Raw genomic sequence first — 24,571 nt, forward strand, 5'->3', positions numbered from 1 at the left:
TCAAAGAATTATTAAGTATTATGTAAAAACCTGTACTTCACAAAATTGGAAAATCTAAATAGAATGGATGATTTTCTTGATAGATACCACTTACCAAAGTTAAACCAAGATCAGGTAAACAATTTAAACAGGCCTAAAACCCCTAAGGAAATATAAGCAATCATTAAAAATCCCATCAGAAGAAAAAGAGCTTAGGGCCAGATGGTTTTAGTGCAGAAATCTACAACAATTTAAATGAAGAGAAAATACCAATACTCATCAAATTATCCCACAAAACAGAAACAGAAGGAACACCGCTGAACACATTTTATGAAGCCATAGTCACCCTGATGCCTAAACCACACAAAGACTTAACAAAGAAAGAAAATGTCAGACCAGTCTCCCTTGTGAACACTGATGCAAAAATACTCAATAAAATACTCACAAACCAAATCTAAGAACATATCAAAAACATCATTTACCAAGATCAAATAGGCTTCAAACCAAAGATGCAGGGATGGTTCAGCATATGAAAATCCATCAATCCACCATATAAAGAAACTGAAAGTATAATGCCACATGATCATTTCAGTAAATGCTGAAAAGGGCCTTTGACATAATCCAACACTCCTAACACATGCCCAAATAAAGGCACATATACAGCAGTAAATTAAAAAAGGCAATCAGGAAGCCAACAGCTAACGTCAAATTAAATGGAGAGAAACTTAAAGAAATTCAACTACAATCAGTGACAAGACTGTCCATTTTCTCCTTATCTCTTCAATATAGTACTTGAAGTTCTAGCTAGAGCAATAAGATAACTGAAGGAGATCAAGGGGATACAAGTCAGAAAGAAAGAAGTATTGTCATTTGCAGATGATATAATAGTATACATAAGTGACTCCTAAAGCTAATAAACACCTTCAGCAAAGTGGCTGGATACAAAATGAACTAAAACAACCAGTAGCCCCCCTATATACAAATGATAAACAGGCTGAGAAAGCAAGTAAGGAAACAACCCTTCACAACAGGCACAGATAATATAAAATACCTTGTTGTAACACTAAACAAGCAAGTGAAAGACCTGTAAGGCAGGAACATCAAATCTTTGAAGAAAGAAATTGCAGAAGGTATAAGAAGATGGAAAGATCTCTATGGTCATGGATTTGTAGAATTAACATAGTATAAATGGCCATCTTACCAAAAATAATCTAGAGATTCAACCCAATTATTTTCAAAATTCCAACTCAATTCTTCACAGATCTTGAAAGAACAGTACTCAAGTTCAGATGGAAAGACAAAAAATGCAGGCTAACCTAAGCAATCCTGTATAATACAATAACTTCTGCAAGTATCACCATCCCCGAACTCAAGCAGTACCACAGAATAATAGTAATAAAAACCACATGGCATTAGCATAAAAACAGGCAGGTTGATCAATGGAGTCAAACTGAAGACCCAGAAGTAAATACACACACCTATGAACACTTGATTTTTTTTTCACAAAGAAGCCAAAACTATACAATGGAAAAAAGAAATCATCTTCAACAAATAGTGCTGGACTAGTTGGATATTTGCACATAGAAGAATGCAAATAGAACCATATCTACCACCCTACACAAAACTCAAGTTCAAGTGGATCAAAGCCCTCAACATAAAACTGGAGCCAATAAATCTGAGAGAAGAGAAATCAAGGAGTAGACTTGAACTCATTGGCACAGAAGACAACTTCCTGAGCTCAGGCACTGAGATCAACAGTTCATAATGGGATCGCATGAAACTGAAAATGTTCTGTAATGCAAAGAACACCGTCAAAGGGACAAAAGGGCAGCCTACAGGATAGGAAATCATCTTCACCAACTCTGTGTCTGACTGAGGAATGATATCCAAAATATATAAGGAACTCAAGAAATTAAACATTAACAAACCAAACAACACAATCAAAAATGACGCACATATCTATACAGCAAATTCTCAACAGAAGAATCTCTACTGGCCAAGAGGCACTTAAAGAAATGTTCAACATCCTTAGTCATCAGGGTATGCAAATGAAAAGATCCATGATATTCCACCTTAGCCATCAGAATGGGCCAGATTTGAAAAAAAAAAAAAAAAACTCAAGTGACAGTGCATGCTGGCAAGAATTTGAGCCAGAGGAACACTCCTCCATTGCTGGTGGGAGTGCAAACTTGTACAACCACCTTGGAAATCTATTTGGCAATTTATCTGAAAATTGGCCATAGTTCTCTACCTTAAGACCCAGATATTCAAAAGATGCTCCACCATACCTTGGACACTTGCTCAACTATGTTTATAGCAACTTTATTCATAATAGTCAAAAACGAGAAATAACCTAAATGTACTTTTACATGGTGGAATATTACTCAGAAATTAAGAACAGTTACATCATGATGTTTGCAAGTAAACAGACAGAACTAGAAAAGATCATCCTGAGTGAGATAACCCAGACCCAGAAAGATAAACATGGTATGTACACACTTACAAGTGGATCGGAGCCAGAACGTACTGGATAACCATGGTACAATTCACACACCCCAAAAAGCTAAGCAAAAAAGAGTGCCCAAGGAGGAATGCTGAATCTCACTGAGAAAGGGAAAGAGAATAGATTCTAAGGGTGGTCGGAGGAAGGGAATCAGGTGGGGGAGGGATGAGAAAGGGAGTAGGGGAGATGAACTGGAGGGAGGGAAAGAGTACTGGGAGAGACAACTGGATTGGGAAGGGGGAATCTCTGGTATGAGCAAAAAAACCTAGAAAAATGGAAATTCCCAGGAATCTGAGGGCGACCATTGAGGGATATGGAGCCTGAAATAGCCATCACCTGAAACCAGAAAAGACTTCCAATGGAGGGACTGAGACACCAACTCAGCCACAAAAGCTTAGACCCACAATTTCTCCTGCCAACAAAATTTGCAGGGGTGAAGATGGAGCAGAAATTGAGCAAATGACCAACCAATGACTGGCCTAGCTTGAGACCCAGGCCATGAGAAGAGAGACCAGCCCTGACACGGTTAATGATATTTTGCTATACTTCTAGACAGGTGTCTAGCACAACTGTCATCTGAGAGGTTTCTCCCAGCAACGGATGCAGAAGCCCACAGGCAAACAATGGATGGAGTTTAGGGAATTCCACGGAAGAGAGGGGGTGGAGGGGGAGGAAAAATTGAAGGAACCAGAGAGGTCAAGACAACACAAGAAAACCTAGAGGATAAACCAACCTGGGCACACAGGGGTCCACAAAAACAGAACCACCAGAGGGGCTGCATGGGACTGACCTAGGCCCTCTGCACATACATATATATATATAATGGTTGTGCAGTTTTGTCATCATGTGGAACTCCTAACATCAGGAACACGAGGTAAATATGACTTTGTTGCCTGTGTTTGACTCTTTTCCCCTAAGTGGGCTGCCATGTCAAGCCTAATAGGAGAAGATGTGCTTAGTCCTACTACAACTTGGTATGCCAAGACAGGTTGATATCCATGGGAGGACTGCCTTTATCCGAGCCTCCCCTAAGGAGAAAGGGAGGATGGGAGGTGATTAAAAATAGATAGATAGATAGATAGATAGATAGATAGATAGATAGATAGATCAAAGAAAACAAACAGAAAAGGAGTGTGCATCCATGAGAGACATTCCATTTCCAAGGGATATCAAGAGTGCACATAGAGATATTCCTAAAGGAGACAGTCTTATAGGAGTCACTGTGGAGTGATAGGGCCAGAGACCAGCAGTGAACTAGAAAAGATATTTGCAATATATGTAAGATATGAGGGTCTGTTATATATAGTGAGTGCACAAAAGCCAACAAGAAAAGGCTCAGCAATTGAGTGGGGGAATTGAAACATGAGTAAGAGAAAAGGTAGAGTGGTAGAACAAGTCCTGAGTGCTCTCTTTCCAGGAGGGAACCAAACCCAGCCTGGAGTGAAGTTGAGGGAAGGATCTAAAGTATATGGGAACATCTATGCCCCAGGTCACAAGGGAAGTATAGGTAGGGTGCTGACCTCAGTGGTATAGGGTATTAGACTTGGGGATACTGTCTGCAGGGAAGGTAACACTCCTGTTAGGGCTCAGGTGCCCTGCCTGACAAAGTAACAGCACCCTAGAACTGTATCGCCATTGCCTGGGGTGTGTGGTATAAAGGGGTTAGTCAAAGATGGATGACAGATGTGTGAAGAGACAGTCGACCATGACAGCAAAATCGTGGTCACTAAAAGGAAGTACCATGTTCATTGGTTATTGAGGCTACAGAGAGTGTGAGTTTCTGTGTACAGATGTGAGTTCCCGGGGACAAGTTGAATTACTGTGTGTGAACTAATATGTATAGGTGTCACTCTTGAGTACAGGTGTGGGCACCTATGTGCAGGCATGAAGTCCTGGGTGCAGATCTGATATCATGGGTTCTCTTATGGGTTTATTGTGGTTTATGTTTCCCTGACATATACAACATGGGAACTATGCCTTCCTGCTAAGAATTCATGGGCTAGCAGCTGGTTCCTATGTCCATTCCCTGTTTGCACTGTAAAGAATCCTTGAGCGTGCTCATACCATTGCCATGTGCGTTTGTGGATCTCAACACTGCTCAATGCCATCCTTTTTGAGATGTTTACTTACTTAACATGGTGTGGAGGGTAATTTCATGTGTCACCATGACTAGGACATTGGGTATCTGGATAATTGGCCAAATATTACTCTGGGTGTTTCTTTGAAGATGCTGTGGATATGTTTAATATTGCGGTCTATAGACTAAGTAAAGTAAATTTCCCCTTTAATATGGTTGGTGCTTGTTTAATCAGTGGCCAGTCTGAATAACACCAAAGGTCTGGCCATTGAATACAAGGGACTATCTACTGCTTGCCTGTCTTGGAGCTGAGACAACTGTTTTGCTCCTTACTGTGATTTTGAACTGAAAAACTTCAGCTGGCCCATGTCTCCTGCTTATCTTCTGCAGATCATGATTTTTCTGATATTACAGAGCATGGAGGCTTAATAATGGACTAGGAGTTGACACCAGCATGCAGGAAAACTGTCCTGAACCCTGTATCTTACCCAGTACTCAGGAGCCTATATTCATACATAGGACCTCATACCTTCACCCAGAGTTCACACCTGCAATAAGGGGCTACAATTTGTACCCCAGATTTAACCTTGCTGGCCATTGTCTGGAGTGTGCCCTAATGATGCGCTCTAGCCAGGGCGGGAAAGAACATGCAGAATGTTTCTCAGAATTCAGATGTGAAGGTCATACCCTCATCACCAGTTAATACGTGGTCGTCGGAGAAAACTAAAGATCTTAAAGTGAAAGCTGAGTGTCTGGGTGTGAGCTCCCGTGTATAGGTGTGATCCATGACATGAGGACATAGTGAAACCCTGAGACGCTCAGATGCATATGTGGGAACACAGCTAGTTGCTGGGGGACAGAGAGGGTGACTCTGGCCACTGTGAGTGTTCTCTTTTCTGTCTCTTTAAGGTTGGGTCATTGCTTACTGGCTCGAATTCCTTCACGCAGAAATTGTGCTGCATTTTTCAAACTTGAAAAGACCAGAAAGGAACATAAACAGGACAGGGTCATCTACCCAGGCTTCTAATAACACCAAGGGTATTGGATTTGCAGTGAGCAGACTGTATGGCTCTAGTTGCCACCTAGGATGCAGTGAGCTGACCATCTACCCTAGGGCAGCCTCCCTACATCCTTCTTCTCAAATTAATACAGTGAGTTGGAGAGAGAAACAAGGGAGTTGGCTGTGGCCGGTGGGTCACATTGCCCTATAGGAGTGATGGCTCTAATGAGAGACATCTGCACACAGACGGAATGGAGTTGTCTCTGCTGTAATTCTGGCGAACCCGTCAAGGTTTCCAGAATACTGGAACCTTTTTACCAACCCATAGAGAGTACTGTCAATGTAGCAGAGATTGGCCACAGCCAGCCTTCCACCTGTGGAGCCCAGGGAGTTACGGTCCCAGTTGCTGGCGGCCAGTACCTCCTTAATTGGCCATTGGAGGCCAAGAGTCCCAGCACTATGAGATGCAGAGCACTGAATCCAGCAGAGTGACCCCAAGGGCAGGCAACCCCACATGATGCCCTGCTAGAAGTGATGTGAGATCAGGCAAAGCAAGTAAGCCCTGCATCTTCTTACAAGACCCAGAAGCTACCACAGCCCAAAGTCACATAGCTGGTCCCTTACAGGGACCCAGGTGGCCAACCCTGATTACAGTCACCTCACTCCATGGCTGACCTGGTGACGGTCCAGAGACAACTGAAGTCTGCCTTTCCATATCCACCACAGAACAGGCTCTTCAGCATAGGGCACTGGGAGCATGCATGTTAGATGTGTGACCCTAGAGTAGACTGGACTCTTACATACGAAAGGTAAGTTCATTGTGTCACCTGTGGGGAGTAGGAGACCATCCATATGGATAGAGAGAAGACAGGTGGAGCACACATCGTGCACAGTGCCTGCCATGCACCAAACCCACCAGGCTGACATGGCTTAATCTGATCACCCTTCGCTTTGGCACACGTTGGGGTATGCCGTTTGTGGGCCTTATTAAATACCAGCTCCAATGCTGCAGGCAGGTGGGCTGAAACTATTAACCCAACCAGCTCACAGGACACCATGATGGTCCTTGCTCAGGAGGGACAAGGCCAAGGGGAGCATGGGCTTTCCCTTTGAACACAATGTCTGCCAGCTCTTCCACAGCAGAGCAGAGTTCTCACCCCTATGCCACCCTGTTCTCCCTTAGACATCCTTAGATAATCTTTTAACTCAGCACCCTGGGAATATCAAGCTTGTCCTTGTTACAACTAGAAACAAAGGACCAACTTTCATTTACACATCACACATATCAACATGGGAACCTAGGCGGTCAGCACTGTGACTGCTGGCTGCTGTGTCAACACTGTGAGCACAAAGCCACTCCATGCACACCTGTGAGCTCGCAGTGAGAAAAATTGTCTATGCCATCCTACCAGCATTTGAGTGAGAGTGAACTGTGGAGGTGAGTGGAGGGCACAGAAGATAAGCTCACTCAGACCAGAGAAGTCCTTTAACCGTCCCGAGGAATAGAGAACAGTCACACCCTTATCTCCACCCAAGATTCTCAGTACAGCTCCTCCATACATTGATTTATCAGCCAAAATCAAGGTCACTATACACAGGCACTTAGAGGACAAGCCTAATCTATTGATGCTATCTATGATCGCTATGAATAAGAGAAAGAGGCGGTAAATATCCAGAAGGTCAGAGGCTAGCTCTCTCTGGATTTCAATGGTAAAGCACAAGAATGTATAAATTCACAAAGATAAAATGGAATGATCTAGTTGGAGACCCTGAGCATGTCCAAATATTTCTGAAAACCAATCCTGCTGTTTCTCAGGATAAGGGCCTCAGCTGCCCCATTTACCACGTCTCCAACTTCTAGTCATTAGCTAGAGATTCTCAACTCCTCCAGCAAGCTGTAGATCTGTACATTGATAATTACTGTGGACAAGCTTGGAGCTAGAGTTGTTGAGCATCCTGTAGGGTAAACAGAGGGCTCAGTCTCAGCATGGAGAGTGCTTTTTGTACTCTTGACTAAGAGGGACTCCTCCTGGAGGAGACATGATCAGCCTGTTTGAGAAGGATAGGAGGTGCTTCTAAACATTTTGAATTGAGGAGGGCTGGTTGGTTCAGGTGAACTCAGTAGGTAGCGGTACTAATGGAGCTGCTCTGGGGTGTCTCTGTGATGTGGTAGCACAAGTGACTAAGCAGGCATATGGACCTTGAAAAGCTGCCTATACTCCATCACTCAGCTCTGGAAGTCTCTCTGTGTCCTCAGATCACTGCCCGGCCTCCTGCAGAAGGGAGGCTCAACAAATTCTTGAGTAAATCAGAGGAAATGTCCCCCCTTTCAGGCCACTCAATATCATCTGGCACATCACAGCACTTAGTAGGCTTTTGGAGAATGGACAGCATGTCGAGAATTGGTTCTGGAAGCCTGTAGAACATCTGACCGCACCAGTGAGATCTGCTCCCCCTTTCTGCCTCCATCTATCTCTCTGCATCTGACTCCACTCATGGCCACAGCGGTCCACAGAAATGGAAGCCTCTCCACAGTATCCTTGCAGGGATTTGTGCTGGTAGGATTTGGGGGAGGTGCAGAGACCCAGGCCTTGCTCTTTGCTGTCTTCCTGGTCCTGTATGTGGTCACCGTCCTGGGCAACCTCACCATGATTGTGGTCATCACCCTGGATGCCCGCCTGCACTCCCCCATGTACTTCTTCCTCAAGAACCTCTCCTTTGTTGATCTTTGCTACTCCTCTGTCATTGCCCCCAAAGCCATGACCATCTTCCTCTCCTCTTCTAAGATCATCAGCTTTGCAGGATGTGCGACTCAGTTCTTTTTTTTCTCCCTTCTGGTTACAACTGAAGGCTTCCTGTTGGCAGTCATGGCCTATGATCGTTTCATGGCCATCTGCAGTCCCTTAAGATACCCTGTGACCATGTGCCCCATGGCATGTGCTCGTCTGGTCCTGGGCACCTACTGTGGAGGCTGCCTGAACTCCATTGTGCAGACCAGCCTCACGTTCCAGCTGCCCTTCTGCAGCTCCAACCGTATTAACCACTTCTACTGTGATGTTCCCCCACTGCTCCGGCTTGCCTGCGCTGACACAACTCTCAATGAGCTTGTCATGTTTGGCATTTGTGGGCTCATCATCGTGTCTACCACTCTTGTGGTCCTTGTCTCCTATGGCTACATCACAGTGACCATTCTCAGGATGCACTCAGGGTCAGGAAGGCACAAGCTCTTCTCCACCTGTGGTTCACACATGACAGCTGTGTCCTTGTTTTACGGAACTGTGTTTGTCATGTATGCTCAGCCAGGGGCTCTGACATCCATGGAGCAGGGGAAAGTGGTCTCTGTTTTCTACACCCTGGTTATCCCCATGCTGAACCCTGTCATCTACAGTCTTCGAAACAAGGATGTGAAGGATGCCCTGAGGAGGCTGGGACAAAGGCACAGCCTTGTGAAGGAGGATGTGCAATGAGAGCTGGAGGGAAGACTTCCAATGAAACACTGTGCAACCTCTTCTATTCATCCATCCTGGAAGCACATAATAGACCCGGTGCTGTGTTCCTGGAAGCATATTATAGACCTGGTACTGCCTAAACAGGTAGCATAGAGTTGCTCTGTTGAGGAGGAGAGAAAGTTCAAAGCCACTTTTTAATGTGTGTTGCAGTTAACATGATTTATATTTGTTGGTACTGAATGTGTTTTTTTTTTCTAGGAATGGAAATAGATGTTTGAACTAATGTACAAAACAGAATAAATTGCTAATATGAAGTCCCCTTTTCTGATCCCACCCTGATGTGTGTCTTGGTAACTCCTTGTGAGCATACAACACTCTCCCTTTTCCCTTTAGTTAAGCTCTCTGGAGCTTTTGACTTATTAAATATGACTCTAGAGGCTGGAGAGGTGGCTTGAAAATAAAGAGTGCTTGGTGTTCTTGCACAGCTCATTTCCAAGTTCCCAAGCCAGGAGGCTCAAAATCATCTTGTAACTACATCTCTAATAATGGCCTATGATAGGTTCATGACCATCTGCTGTCCCCTGAGGTGCCCTATGACCATGTGCACCATGGCATGTGCCCGTCTGGCCCTAGGCACCTACTGTGGATGCTGCCTCAACTCCATTGTTCAGACCAACCTCTTGTTCTAGCTGCCCTTCTGCAGCTCCCTCCATCCTGAACAGTTGTGGTCTTCAAATTTCAGTAATATTGATGTGGATAAATAATTTCCGAGTAAACAAAATATGTTCATGGGAAATAAAGGTCAGCATCCAATATAATTTATAAACTATCATATTTGGCCAGATGTAACTCTAAATCCACACCCAGTTTCTACTTCATTGGGTGCCTATACACACTCATTCATACTAACAGATAAACACCATGCACGTAAATAAATTTTTTAAAAGTCACATAAAATAACTGTAAACATATTGCCAAGTTTTCCTCATAGTGAGTTCCATGGCTCTGGTGAAACACATCTTGCATAGATTCTCTCTCAAAGAGTCTTAGTCTGAATTTAATGTAGTAGTAAATATGTACATATTTTCTATGTATATATGTATATGTTGAAATCAATTTGTAAACCCACAATCTTGGGAGCTTACTGCACTGTGACTAGGAAAAAGAAATATAATCCAACGGTATCCTCTATTCAATCCCAGGCATTCTGCCCCAAGTTCAACATTTGACCAGATCTGGCCAGAGTTACCACTCTCTTCTGAGAGTGTCCTATAAGACAGCCAAGCTGTTGGTCTTGTTTTTGATGTCCGTTGCTCAAGCACAAACTTCATAAGATTAATCCATGTCCTCAGGTACAGTGAAGGGTGCGTGGTTCGTAAGGCTTCGTGTGAGTGCAAGTTGAGGACTGCTTGCACTCTGCACTTGAGGATATGTGTATGGTTTTAGTTACTTCCTGCCACACAATAGCCACTCTCAGGAAGAATTTAAATGACAACTCATAAGAAGGCTAGAATTAGAAATGTGTAAGGATGTAACTTCAATAGAAAAGATGTTCTCTACAGGTTTTAGGAAATCCAACTGTCAAAAGTTTTAATTTTGGTAAGCAAGGTTATTTTAAAAGGGATTATAGGCAAAGCATTCCTAGAAACATTTTTTTTCTAGAGAAAATCCAAAAAGAACCCAGCCTTTTAGAATATGCAGAAGTTGTGACAAGGGCCAACACTGGACTAATGAATGTAGACCAGCAAGGGACAAAGAAAGAAACACCCCAAGAGGCTCCTGATATCAAATTCAAGTTGGCCATCTGAGGTCAACAGTGGAGAAACTTGTCTGCAAAACAGTTGAACAACACTGCACTGGATGTAAACATTAATAACTCACATGTCAATGGCAGATCATCTACAATAGGTAAAACAGAAAACTCAGAAAAGGCAAAAAAATATTTTGGCAAACTGCTAAAATGATGAGATACCAAAGTTAAAATCACATTTAGATGGAATTAAGAATGGACACTTAATGGATATGGGAGCAGATGGAAGACAGAGATACCTAATAAACAAAAGAGAATTAAAAATTCTCCCAGAGGGAGATAAAAATCAATAAAATGGTGTTGTGTTGGGGGAGAGAATATGCTTTTATATCCACAGGAAAACAAAAACTATGGATTCAATTCAAATCAATAAAAATCAGATTTGACCATGGGAAATCACCTGAAGATCTTGACTGTAGTCAGGAAGAAAGAAATCAAGACTAAACAGGACAGGTAACATAATTTGCTGATCTTCCATATGGAAATAACTGTGGGACTGGCTAAGATACAAAAATGTGCCTATCCAGGGCCGCAGCTATGAATATGCTGCAGATCGTTGGCTATAGAATGCTCAGAATTTACATACTATCTGTTCAAATGTCATAGAAAAAATTATATTTCAGTTTGGTTGTACAATCAAAACTAACATAAAGTAAAATAAGTGCCTTCCTACTGAAGTGAAGAGCAGGATATCATCTTTAGCTCAATTGTGTACATTACACGTTCCATAAATGTGTATATGCAAAATATGTATTCTTTTTTTAAGTTTTATTGCATTATGATGAGAAAAGTTACATGATTTCAATTTATCTGAATTTGTTAACATTTAAAAACATATTTTAATTAAATAGAATTGAATCACATTCTTGTTTCCCTTTTGTACCATTGCTCCTCCCAGAGACTCCCCCTTCAATACCTATAATATCTTTTTTTGTCATATTCCTTAAAATTTATAAAATATTATGACAATAAAAATAAATAATATAAAAGTTGTTTGATATAAAACAACAATCAATTTAATGGTCTTATAGCTTGTAGATGCTCATCTACAGCAATAGTGAAAATACGTTTTTCTCAATATAAATTTTAAATAACTCCAAACATATTAACTGTATACTTAAAAATAATACACCACTACTAGTATTTTCTTAAATGGACATGAATATATAAAGTCTTTTTGTTTGTTTTGTATTTAGTAGAGTTTAAAATCTTGGCTCTTACTGTGGTACAAGCCCAAAATAAGAACAATTTTTAGACATTGGGTTTCATTGTAATAAGGCTGTATTTCAATGACCCTCACATCACCAAAGGATTTTACCTCCATTGTAGCTAAGCTGAGAGTTGATAGTTCTGCTGCACCAAGAAATGAATTGTAGGCTCGATTTTTGGATACAGACTTCCTGCTATGGTCAAAGCTATTTGACTTGAGTGAGTGACTTCATTCTCAGCCCACAGAGAACAGGTTACATTCATTTAAGAAATGGTGTAGGCATTAAGATGGTCTATCCATAAAGTCATTCGCCAACTGTTTCAATGAACAAGGGTTCTGCTTGGAGGGTGACACAGACATTAGGTGAGGGTAAAAATTTGGTTCATTAGCTGTGATAATTTGGAAAAGCATTCATCTCATAGAAAGAGTAACTTATAAAGTCCTTCAAACTTGATACAAGAGTTACAAATGTCAAGCAAAGCATTCAGTTTCACTTTGTTGTTCTCTTTCAAGCCACCTCCCTAGTTAATCGTCTATGTTTCTTTTGGGTATATAAATATTTTTGAAATATATAAGCTGTTCTGAAAACCATAGTATAGTGTAAAAACATGAAATAAACAATACTACTAATAGAGAGACTGAAATAGGAGAAGCAAGATTTCAAGACCATTATATTGTACACAGCCAGACACTGTCACAAAGATACAAGCTGACAGTGTATATAGATTGTACAGTGTTGGACCTATTTCTCCAATTACCAAATTAGAGAGAGCATTGGATGACAATCAACAAATTTCCAATTCCTCATATTATTGGATTTCAATCCATTAGGATATGTTGGTAATACTAATTTTGAAATTAATATATTAAGAAAAAGTAATTGTTACTTCCTGTTGTTTTTGTTGTAAGAGGTGGAATTAGGTTTGTGTGGATTTGTTGAAAGATTACCTTCTTGCTTCTTCTAGGGTGTAGTTTTGCTCCTTATGTTGATGTTTTCCATCTATTATCCTTTGTAGGGCTGGATTTGTGGAAAGATAGTGTGTAAATTTTGTTTTGTCATGGAATATCTTGTGTTCTCCATCTATGGTAATTGAGAGTTTTACTGGATATAGTAGTCTGGGCTAGCATTTGTGTTCTTGTAGGGTCTGTATGACATCTGCCCAGGATCTTCTAGCTTTCATAGTCTCTGGTGAGAAATCTGCTGTAATTCTGATAGGCCTGCCTTTATATGTTACTTGTCTTTTTTCCTTTACTGCTTTTAAACTTCTTTCTTTGTTTAGTGCATTTGGTGTTTTGATTATTATGTGACGGGAGGAATTTCTTTTCTGGTCCAGTCTATTTGGAGTTCTGTAGGCTTCTTGTATATTCATGGGCATCTCTTTCTTTAGGTTAGGGAAGATTTCTTCTATAATTTTGTTGAAGATATCTACTGGCCCATTACCTTGGGAGTCTTCACTCTCTTCTATACCTATTATCCTTAAGTTTGGTCTTCTCATTGCATCCTGGATTTCCTGGACGTTCTGGGTTAGGAGCTTTTTGCTTTTTGCATTTTCTTTGACTGTTGTGTCAATGTTTTCTATGGTGTATTCTGCCCCTGAGATTCTCTCTTCTATCTCTTGTATTCTGTTGGTGATGCTTGCATGTACGACTCCTGATTTCTTTCCTAGGTTTTCTATCTCCATGGTTGCCTCTACTTCTGACCTCTTTATTGTTTCTATTTCCATTTTTAGATTCTGGATGGTTTTGCTCATTTCTTTCACCTACTTGATTGTGTTTTCCTGTAGATCTTTAAGGGATTTTTGTGTTTCCTCTTGAAGGGCTTCTAGCTGTTTACCTGTGTTCTCCTGTATTTCTTTGAGGGTGCAATTTATGTCTTTCTTAAAGTCCTGTATCATCATCATGAGAAGTGATTTTATATCTGAATCTTCCTTTTCATGTGTGATGGTCTGTCCAGGACTTGCAATGGTGAGAGTATTGGGCTCTGAAGATGCCAAGTAACCTTAGTTTGTATTGCTTATATTCTTACACTTGCCCCGTATCATCTGGTTATCTCTAGTGCTACCTGCCCTTGCTAAATCTGACTGGAGCCTGTCCTTCCTGTGATTCTGGTTGTGTCAGAACTGCTCAGAGTCAAGCTGTCTCTGTCCTGTGATTCTGGGATCCTGTGACCCTGGGCTTGTTAGAGCACCTGGGAGTCGAGCTTCCTCTGAGTGTTTTGGGAGTGACTTCAGAGTTTGCGCCCAAGGTCTGCTCAGGGCACTGGCCAGCCCAGACAGACCAGAAGCAACCAAGCCACCGGGCTGGCAGAGTTCTTGTGTGCCTGGATCCTGCTGGTCCCAGTTACTCCTGGTGTGGAGACAGATGTTGTATCCTCCTCACCTCTGATTCTGGGCCTGTTAGAGTGCCTAGGAGTGGAGTATCCTCTGGGTGTTGTAAGACTGGCTGCAGAGCTTGCACCCAAGGCCTGCTCAGGGCACTGGCGGCTGGCCCAAACAAACCAGAAGCACCCCAAGCCACTGGGCTGGAAGAGTTCCTGTGTGCCTGGTCCTGCTGATCACAGTTACTCCCGGTGTTGGGACAGATCTGCCCTTAAAGCTAGATAAATAAATCTAATAGTCTAGTCTCAGTTATTTTGTAGGTAGCTGGGCTAAGGAGAACTGTAACAAACTTACTAAAAAATCACTAACACCACTTGATATAAATATAGTCCCTCCAAACATGCTACCATCCTGGGGAATTCACACAAAGGATATTCTTGCACCCAAACCTCAACATTCTACCCCTCTCCCCTAAGGCTCATGATCAGTGCATTATGGAAGATGCATTTAGCCATCTGTAACAGTCCACAAACGCTGAACACTTGGAACATCCTTGGAAAGATGAAGACCAAAGACTCCTCTGAGAATGAAAGTAAAATATTAGCCATATTTCATATATAATAAAAGAAATTTATAAACCCCTGTTGTGGCTTGAGTGAGAATGCCTCCCACAGGCTCATATATTTGAATGCAGGGTCACCAGTTAGTGGAAATGTTTAGGAAAGATTAGGAGGCATGGCCTTGTTGCAGGAAGTCCATAACTGGGAGTCAGTTTGAAAACCCAGGCCATGCTGCTTTCTCTGTCTGTCTGTCTGTCTGCTCCCTGTGGATCAGGATGTTCAGCTACTGCTCTAACACTGTACCTGTCTGCTTCCTGCCACGAACATCATACACTCATCTCCACAATTGTAAGCAAGCTCCCAGTTAAATTTATTTTATACGAGTTGTCTTGGTGATGGTGTCTGCTCATAGCAATAGAACAGTGACAACTCCCACACTACAATGGCACAGAATACACATTTCCACAAGAGATAAAGGGAGCACAGAAAGGAAGAGTGGACAAAATGAAAGACCCAAATCCAACAGATGGCCCTAGTACAATGTTCATTCCCAAGGGCGTGTGGTGTCAAGATGTCCTTGAGAAACCACACTCATGTCCTTGCATGTTGGAGAACATAGGGCATTATCACAGCCCTAACTAGTAAACATCCCATGTGCCTCAATGACCTGAGGTCACTACTGTAGCCCATGATTTACACATGACACTGGGTAGAGCTGCCCAAAGGTACAGCAATCCTGATGTCCATTATCTGATCTCCCATTGTAATCTGGGTGGAAACCATCCATGACCTAATAGTGCTTGCATTCGCATATCTGTTAAACCACCATCTAGTGGATGACTCAAAACTCTGGCCTCAGCTGAGGCAATAGATAATCTCTGTCCATATTGCTGCTTGAGTGTTTAGGAGGTTGACTATAATGACACAGATACTTGGGAACACTTCTCAGCTGGCTTGTGTGAGTGAGGATCTTAGAAGCTCTCTTGTGAGAAGGAAGTCTCTCAGTGAGTTTATTATGGTCCTTAGCCTGTGATGGACCAATTCCTGAACCACATTCAGAACATCTTTCCTATTGTCCAGATGTAGATAAAGTACTTGACTTCTCTCTACTGGTCCCTATGAGTCTCTCCAAGTGCTGTGTCTTCCTTAGTCCCAGTTTTACACTTCCTTTATGATTGAATTGCAAGTTTTAAATCTCTCTGCTCTGCTACTTGCTTCTAATACTCATTGTAAGCTTGGCTAGGAGTAGCCAGCGATAACCATTCCATAGCCTGAATGTGGAGCCCCTTAAACTTCTTCCAGCAGACTAATTAGTCTATCCCCTTCAAGTTCAGCATCTCCTGAATTCACAGGACATGACATAATGCAGACAAATCATTTGTCAGACTGTAACATTCCTTCCTCCAGTCCAGCGTCCAGCAGAAGCTGTGATGCATCTGAGACCTCATGGAACAGGGCTTCAATGTCCACATTTCTGCCAGCAGTCTGGTCTTCTGAGTCCCCACCATGAACATCCATGTCCACTTAATTCTTCCCAGAGAAATCCAAGTTTCTGGTAGCCCACTCCTTGAAATTTTTTTCAAATTTGTCTCTCAAACAATTTCAAAGCCTTGAGAACCACATGAGGAGATTGTCCCACTTTGTGATCCAAACTCAGATTTTAACCTTGTGCAGCAAGAGCTTTACCCATTGATCCAACTCCACATAAAGGAAGCTCACACCTTCTGGCCCATGGCACAAGCATGCTGTTTTTTAAGAGAAACAGTAAATGTTTATTAGGATCAAGGTTGGTACTATAAAGCCTAGGATGCTACCTATAGGACATAAATGACAGAAGTGTTAGCAGGGGCTCTCTTGTGTCCTCATGTACTCTTTCCATGATGGGAAAGAACATAGAGATTGACTCTCAGAATTCAGATGGAGACTTCATGTCCTTGTCACCCCACCAATAGGAATGTGGCTGTTTCCTCAATCCCAGGAAAGATCTTAAGAGCAAAACTAAAGAGTGTTGAGATTTGGGATGTGAGGGCAGATGGAACCCCAAGATGTGTATGGGAACACAGCTAACTGCTGAGGAGGGAAGGGGTTACTCCAGCCTTTCTCTCTTTTGCCTCTCCTATTGGATCGCTACTTACTGGATTGTATTCCTCCAGACAGAAACAATCAGAAAAAGAACAAAAGGGGGCTGGAGCTCACTTACTCAGGCTTCTAATGACACTGGGGGACTTGGATTTGCAGAGTTAGTGACTTGAGAAGAGCCAGTGCTCATTTAGGGGTGTTAAACTGACCGGTTGACTTATAAGAGGATTTTTACTATGTAGTTTTCATAACAACATGGAAAGTTGAAGGGAACAACAAGAAGTTGGTCTGTGGCCATGTTGACCATCAGGTGACTGCTTTAATGAGTTACACTGAACACAGGTGCTTCTGAGTTGTCTCTGCTGTAGTTCTGATGGTACCTCCAGAGGTCCCTGTGAACCAAGGCTTCCTGCCAACCCATAGGGCTTTGATGGTGATGAGGCAGAGATTGGCTACAGCCAGTCTTCTACCTCTAGAGCCCAGGGAGTTAGATTCCCAGCTGTCAGTGGGGCAGCACCTTCCTAATTGGCCATTGGAGGCCAAGAGCCCCAGCATGGCTAGAAGCACAGCATCCTCTCCAGCACAGTGACCTCTCCACATAGGTTCCTACTTTCAGTGACAGGAGAGTAGGCAAGGTAAGGAACTGAGTTTTATTCTTTGCAAATCCCAGAACTGTCACGGCTAGAACTTGCATATCCTGGATCCTCATGGGGACACAGGTGACCACCTCTGCTCACAGTCCTTTCACTCCATTTCCCAGGAACCCACAGATGATCTAATTAAGGGACAGGATCAACTGATGTCCATCCACCTCAGCATCACAGACACTGGGTGCACAGATGTTGGTTGTGTGACCTTGGGATAGACATGACTCACTTATGAAAGGTAAGTTCATTGTGAGGAGTAGACTATGTAGGCAGAGATCAGAAGGGTAAACAGTGTTCACTCAGAGCTTGCCTTAGTAAGCTGACATATCCTACCCTGATCATCTTTGCTTTGGCACAGTTCGGAGTGCGCAGTTTTGTTCAATCTTATTGAACACTAGCTTCAATTCTGCAGGCAGGTGGACTGAAGCTCTGCATTCAGGCAGCTCACAGGAGAGAATAGTGTCCCTGGCTCATCAGGAGTAGGGTTGAGGTGAGCAATGGCTGTTCCTTACCGTCATGATTACCTAGCTCTCTCACAGCAAAGAAATATCCTCAACCTATGCTTCCCTCTCATCCCAGAAATGGCATTAGATAATCAAACTGGGGAGCTCAAGCTTGTTTGGGGGTTAACAAGAAGCAACAGACCAGCCTTCCTTTCCATAATTATTACCATGGAAATCTATGTGTGGTCAGTACTGTGACCCTTGTTGAGCACAAAGCCATTCCAAGCACATCTTACAGCTCACAGTGGGAAAGTTAGTTTTGCAATGGATGCTTGGCTCAGATGGGACCCACAACCACTAACTCATACCCATGTGAGAGCTGTAGAGAACTGTATAGGAAGAGTGGAGGTCACAGAAAAGGAGCTCACCTAGACCAAGAACTTTCCTAACCCCCTGAATGACAGAGAACGGACATCACACAGATCTACCCAGGTGACTCAGGACAGCAACTTCCCAGCTTTGTCCTGTGTGTACCAATATGGTAGTGACCACAGTGAGCCCCACTCAGGACACTCCAAGATTTTCAATGCTGTGAGCACTGTAAGAGAAAGTGAGAGGTATGGTCTGAGAGCATTGGGCAGAACCATCTCTATTTGGTTTTCAAATGGGAAAGAGTAAGATCTTTTAATTCCTCCAAACTTGAGTTGAAGTACAGAGCATAGTTAGCAGTGAGATTGATTTTGAGGGCATAAGAATGTCCCAGATATATCAAGGACCCATCCTTGGTGCTTTTGACAGGATAGAAATAGGCTATCTCATCTCCATGTTCTGTCTAACCATAAGACATTGATAGGAATTCCCTAGCCTCCTGCATACAGTGATGGCTACTAAATTCTATGCTTAGAATGAAAAAAACATGGTCCTACATGGGACAGACAATGGGTCAGCTTCAGCCTGGGAAGAGCTGCTCCCTGCTCTCTTTTCAGCCTGGAGAGGGACAGATCACACAGCTCAACTTCTGGAAGGGCAGGAGTCCCTTGTGATATTCTTTAGTCAGGGACTATGATGAGGCCTGGGAGGTATGGGGTGGGACTCAGAGAATTTCTATACTGATGACACAGGAAGCCTTTGGATGTGGTGGGACAGGATCCTTTAAACCCCCAAAGCTGAAGCAAATAAGGAGACAGAGCTGACAGTGAAATCAGGTCCCATGCCATGAGCATGTCCCAAACATGCAAGGATCCCAGTCTTAGTGTTACTCAGGACATGGGCCTAGACAACAGTCTCTAACATCTTGTCACCAGCAGGAACCCCTCACACCCTCAATGAAGCAGTCTGCATAGACCGTAGATGTCCACCAGTCTTGGGAGTCAGACCTGTTCAGATGAGGTCAAGAATCCAGCCTAGAGATGACAAGATCACCTACTCTAGTTTCTGAGAGGTCAGCAGGTTCTCTTGTCCCTTCTAAGATCAGTGGCTGAGACAGAAGGGCAGGGCAGGACTTGAGAGTGTTTTTTTAAGTGACATTACCCAGGATGTCCCTGGAGGTGGACAACAAGAAACTCAGAGGCAAGCGTGGGGTCACTGAAAAGTTGTCTGTACCTGAGAGTCACTCAACTCAGAAACCTTCTTTGTATCCTCAGGACTCAGCTGAGGCCTCTGCACAGATGGGGCTCAGCAGAACCCCATGTTGGAACTAAGTAACTCAGAGGAAATGCCCTCTTTCAGGCCACACTGGTCTATCTGAAAGTCGATCCAGATCTCTGGGCTTATGGACAGTATGTCACAGATGCATCTCAGCACTCCCTGTGACATGTGCCTTTAGAGTTGAGGACTGTTTCCCTTCTGCCTCCACCTTCCTCTCTTCAGCTAACCTTACTCATGGCCACAGCGGTCCACAGAAATGGAAGCCTCTCTGGAGTGTCCTTGCAGGGGTTTGTGCTGGTGGGATTTGGGGGAGGTGAAGAGACCAAGGCTCTGCTCCTTTCTGTCTTCCTGGCCCTGTACCTAGTGACCGTCCTGGGCAACCTTACCATGATCGTGGTCATCACCCTGGATGCCCGCCTGCACTCCCCCATGTACTTCTTCCTCAAGAACCTGTCCTTTGTTGACCTCTGTTACTCCTCTGCCATTGCCCCCAAAGCCATGGCCAACTTCTATTCCTCCAAAGCCATTGGAGTTGCTGGTTGTGCTGCACAGCTGTTCTTCTTCTCCTTTCTGGGAACAAGTGAGGCTTTGCTTCTTGCTGTGATGGCCTATGACCGCTTCATGGCCATCTGCAGTCCTCTACACTACCCAGTAACCATGTCCCCCATAGTCTGTGCTTGCCTTGTGCTGGCTGCCTACTGTGGAGGTTGCCTCAACTCCATTGTGGAGACCAGCCTCACTTTTCAACTTCCCTTCTGTGGCTCCAATCACATTGACCATTTCTTCTGTGATGTGCCCCCGCTGCTCCAGCTGGCCTGTGCCAACACCTCTGTCAATGAGCTGGTAATGTTTGCCATCTGTGGTTTCATTCTAATGGGGGCAACATTAGTCATCCTGATTTCCTATGGCTACATCACCGTAACCATCCTCAGCATGCACTCAGGATCCAGGAGGCACAAGGTCTTCTCTACCTGCGGCTCCCATTTGACAGCCGTGTCCTTGTTTTATGGAACTGGGATTGCTATATATGGCCAGCCAGGAGGTGTGGCATCTAAAGAGCAAGGCAAGGTGGTCTCCATCTTCTACACTCTGGTCATCCCCATGCTCAACCCCCTTATCTACAGTCTGCGGAACAAGGATGTGAAGGATGCCCTATGGAGGCTGAGACAGAGACAGAAGCATGCAGCCGTGTAAAGGAAGGTATCCTGGGGATGGAACGAAGGGTTGTGTGGAAGACAATCTCATCACTAGGGCACTTTATATGTGTTTTGAATCTTGTTTGCTTGCTTGCTTCTGGGTAGCTTCCTGCATACTTTCTTCCTTCTGGCATTTGTGTGTGACTTCTTCTGTCCCCTTGTATTCCAGGAGTGGCAAAGTCTCTCAGGGTAGACACCACTGTATTAGGACAATTATCTACAAGGATGAGGCTGCTCCTTTGAGGCTGAAATAATCACCTCCTGAGAAACAGTTTTTCCTTCAAACAGCAAGGGGTTTCTTGAACTGTTCTCTAGAACTATGATGGAGACTCCCTGTGATGAGCATGACCAACCACACCACACCGCTTGTCCTCTGTCCCAATTCCCATCCCATTTCAACATAAAACTATTATCCATACCCAACTAATGGACTCAGGTATAGCTGGACCTTGCTATTCACTCTGATCAATGTAGTTATATTAATTGAAGTCCCTCTCTTTGACTTGAGCCATCACTTGACTCTATAAGTGGCATTTGGGACAGGTGGCTAAGCCTAGCCTATTCAGAGCCTGAGCTTGGACCCTGGCCTTCTGCCTTATCTACATACTTGCTATATTATTAGCTAAAGAAAATTTATGCTAATTACATGTGAACTCTCATTTTATGTATCAATTTGAACTAAATAAAAAATTCAAATTTTGGGGAAGACTTTTTTATGTAAACACCAGCTAACACATACCCACAGAGAGCTTCTAGGAACACAGGCACTTATGGTAAACTTCAAGTTGGAATGTTGGTCACAACACTATTGTAACAAAGCTGATTTACCAATATCTGAAGGAACATTGGGACCCAGGCTTTTGTCAGAACACAATGCATTGGCATCATATATTTATTTGGTTCAGTTCATTCTCAAATCTTTGCTGTTGCTGTTGTACAACCTCAGTAAACATCCCTGAGGCTAGATTTTTAAACTGTTGTCTTTGGCATTTGTTTAGTCCCAAGCCAGACTGAAACTAATTCTTGCATTTCTGTGCTTTACTTAGGATGGTCTTGAGACCGCAATGTTGAATAACTGATTTTTTTTAAAAAGAATAATTAGAAGAAAGGGAAAAGAAAAAAAAAAGATGATTAGCCTGACAAGGAGAAATTAAAACTCTGTATTAGAATCACATGGAAATATGCATACAATAAGAATATCAATTTAGAGACACATGCCAACAGCTAAACCAAATGGCATTTTAGGATCACATGAGACACCACCCAAACTTCCCCTGTCCATTTTACCCCTAGTACCAAGAGATAAAGAGTCCCCAAATCCCATCTCTATGCCCAAACTTTCCCAGCCTGTGCATCTCCCATTGCTGACAGGAAAGGAGCCCTCAGACCCTTTGGGGTCTGACCCACCATTGGGCTGACCCACCATTGGGCCCAGACTCTCCTGTCTGCACAATACCAAGCACCAATGTGTAAGAAGTCCCATTTTACTCTCCCCTACACTTACACAGTTCCCCTTGACTCCCCTGATAACAGATAAGCTTCCTCTTGGCCATCAGCTTCAGGCCCACAGTTCCACTCAACCAGCCAATTCCAGATGTTCAACTTCCAGTACAAACCTGAAACAACCCCAAAACCAAAGACAGCATGTGTCCTCCAAAAATGACTAATCCTATAGTAACGGACCCCAGTGAGAATGACCTCATTGGGGGAGAGTCCTGGGAGAGTCCAAAATAAAAAATGATAAATACATTTAAAAAATTCAAAGAAGACATGGCCACACTCCTAGGACAGGAAACCAAAGGGAATAGAGATAAGGGAGTCAATAAAGATATGACAACAGAACTCAATGAAGAGATGGAATTACTGGGGGAAAAAAAGCTCAACTGAAATGGTGGAGAAGTTGTTGCTGATGTTTGGTTGGGGTTTTAGTTTTGTTTTTTTCTGAGAGAGAAAAAACTTGAGATTGAGTGGGTAGTAATGGATGTAAGGATCTAGGAGTTGTGGGAGGAGAAATAATATAACCAAAATATATATTACAAAATGCTAAATAAAATATAAAATAGCTTTTTAAAAACAATTTAAATATAAAAATTTAATCAGATAAATATTCCAAAAGCTAGTTGGCTGAAATAGGCAATCCAGGAAATGAACTCATCCATCCTTCCATGAGCACTTTGAGTACCACCCTGGATCATCCATCCTCCCATGAGCCTTGGTTCATGGATCCTTGGCTCCATCCTTCCATGGAGCCTTGGCAGCACCCTGGATCAAGATATATTGTTTTATCAAAACAAGGGGACATGGTCAGGATGCCAAAACTGAGGCAAGAGTTTGCTGTGATCCTAAGCTGTTCCTCGAGGAGCCTTGGGGGAGACTGTCCAATATGGGGAACACATAGGGAACAAGTAGGGGTTTCCTGCATGCTGGGTTTAGATAGTTCCATTGCCATCATAGGAGTCATAGCAGAACCTAGTTAACCCAAGAACTTGATATAGTCACAGTCAGAGTGTTTCATTAGGAAAACACTTTTCAGAAACAGAAATGCAAACATCTGAGATGCAGGAACACAGGTGCACCATTGAGAGGTATAGATGTGTTCACGAAGCACAAGTTCACCTTGTCTACCAGATGTGTCATATGAAGATGGTGGAGAACAACTTTTTTTAGTGATGAGAAACCTAGGCCTCTATGTGCCATAGTGAGACAGACTCCATGTTTCTGGAGGGAAACAGTGTGTCTGTTGCTAACTGTTATATAACATAGGATGCTACTCATAGTGCGCTAATGGCAGAAACAGAGCAGAGGCACATTTGACCCATTCTTGATGCATTCCAGGCCAGGATTGAAAGTATAATGCTGGACTGTCTGTTCCTAGAGGAACAAGCAGACAGTTTCCTTGTCAGCCACAAAGAGAAGCATCAAACCCAGGCATCGATCAAGCAGTGACTTGAGAAGAACACTCTAAGGACATTAGCAAGGGTGTTCTCAGAACGATTCAAGCTTTTCAGAAGATAAGGCCAATAGTTAACATATAGGACCTCATGAAATTAAAAGCCGCAAATAAGGCAAAACAAAACAAAACTTCTGTACACCAAAGGACACAGTTGATTAAATGAATAGACAAACATAGAATTGTATTCTTGTTAAACCATGACAGAGGATTTAGCTAGAATAGAACAAAAACAAGCAAAACAAAACATAGAACCTAAGACATTCTCCAAGTAGATAGTTGAAGTGGAAACTTCTGGTTTGTTTGGAAATTCAGTTATGTTGAAAAGGCCAAAGTACCAGGATAGACTACACCTTGCTCTCCAAATTCCATTTTAAGTTGCTTGTCTCCAGAATAACATGGCCCTACCCTTGGGCTCTGGGAAAGAGACCACAAAGTGTTCTTAGCAGGTGAAAGTAGACATAACAGCTGTGCCCAGAACAAGAGACCCCTAAGAGACCACCAGGGACCACAACTCACAATAACAGGATAAACTGGTCATGATAATAGGATGAGCTATGAAAGCATGAGTTGTTTCCAGGTTGCGATGCCCCTTATAGATGTGTGGTGTCTCCTTGTGGTGTGAATGGATGCTATGCACTATCAGTTTAAAGGCCAACATTCCTTTACCCAATTACCCAATCATGTGATGCCAAGGCTTGAA

General features: G+C 43.0%; 2 protein-coding genes across 2 annotated transcripts; both read left to right on the forward strand.

The window, feature by feature from the left end:
• Positions 1–8,009: 8,009 nt before the first annotated feature.
• On the forward strand, positions 8,010–9,082 carry LOC116089303 (olfactory receptor 12-like). The gene has a single exon (XM_031368929.1). The coding sequence runs from the start codon at positions 8,055–8,057 to the stop codon at positions 9,024–9,026; it is 972 nt and encodes a 323-aa protein (XP_031224789.1). The 5' UTR covers positions 8,010–8,054; the 3' UTR covers positions 9,027–9,082.
• A 10,874-nt stretch (positions 9,083–19,956) lies between these two features.
• Positions 19,957–20,916, forward strand: LOC116089304 (olfactory receptor 12-like). Its single transcript, XM_031368930.1, has one exon. It carries the CDS (start codon positions 19,957–19,959, stop codon positions 20,914–20,916), a length of 960 nt encoding a protein of 319 aa, XP_031224790.1.
• Positions 20,917–24,571: the final 3,655 nt, after the last annotated feature.

Source organism: Mastomys coucha, unplaced genomic scaffold (genome assembly GCF_008632895.1).
Source record: "Mastomys coucha isolate ucsf_1 unplaced genomic scaffold, UCSF_Mcou_1 pScaffold14, whole genome shotgun sequence".
In the NCBI taxonomy this organism is placed as follows: domain Eukaryota; kingdom Metazoa; phylum Chordata; class Mammalia; order Rodentia; family Muridae; genus Mastomys; species Mastomys coucha.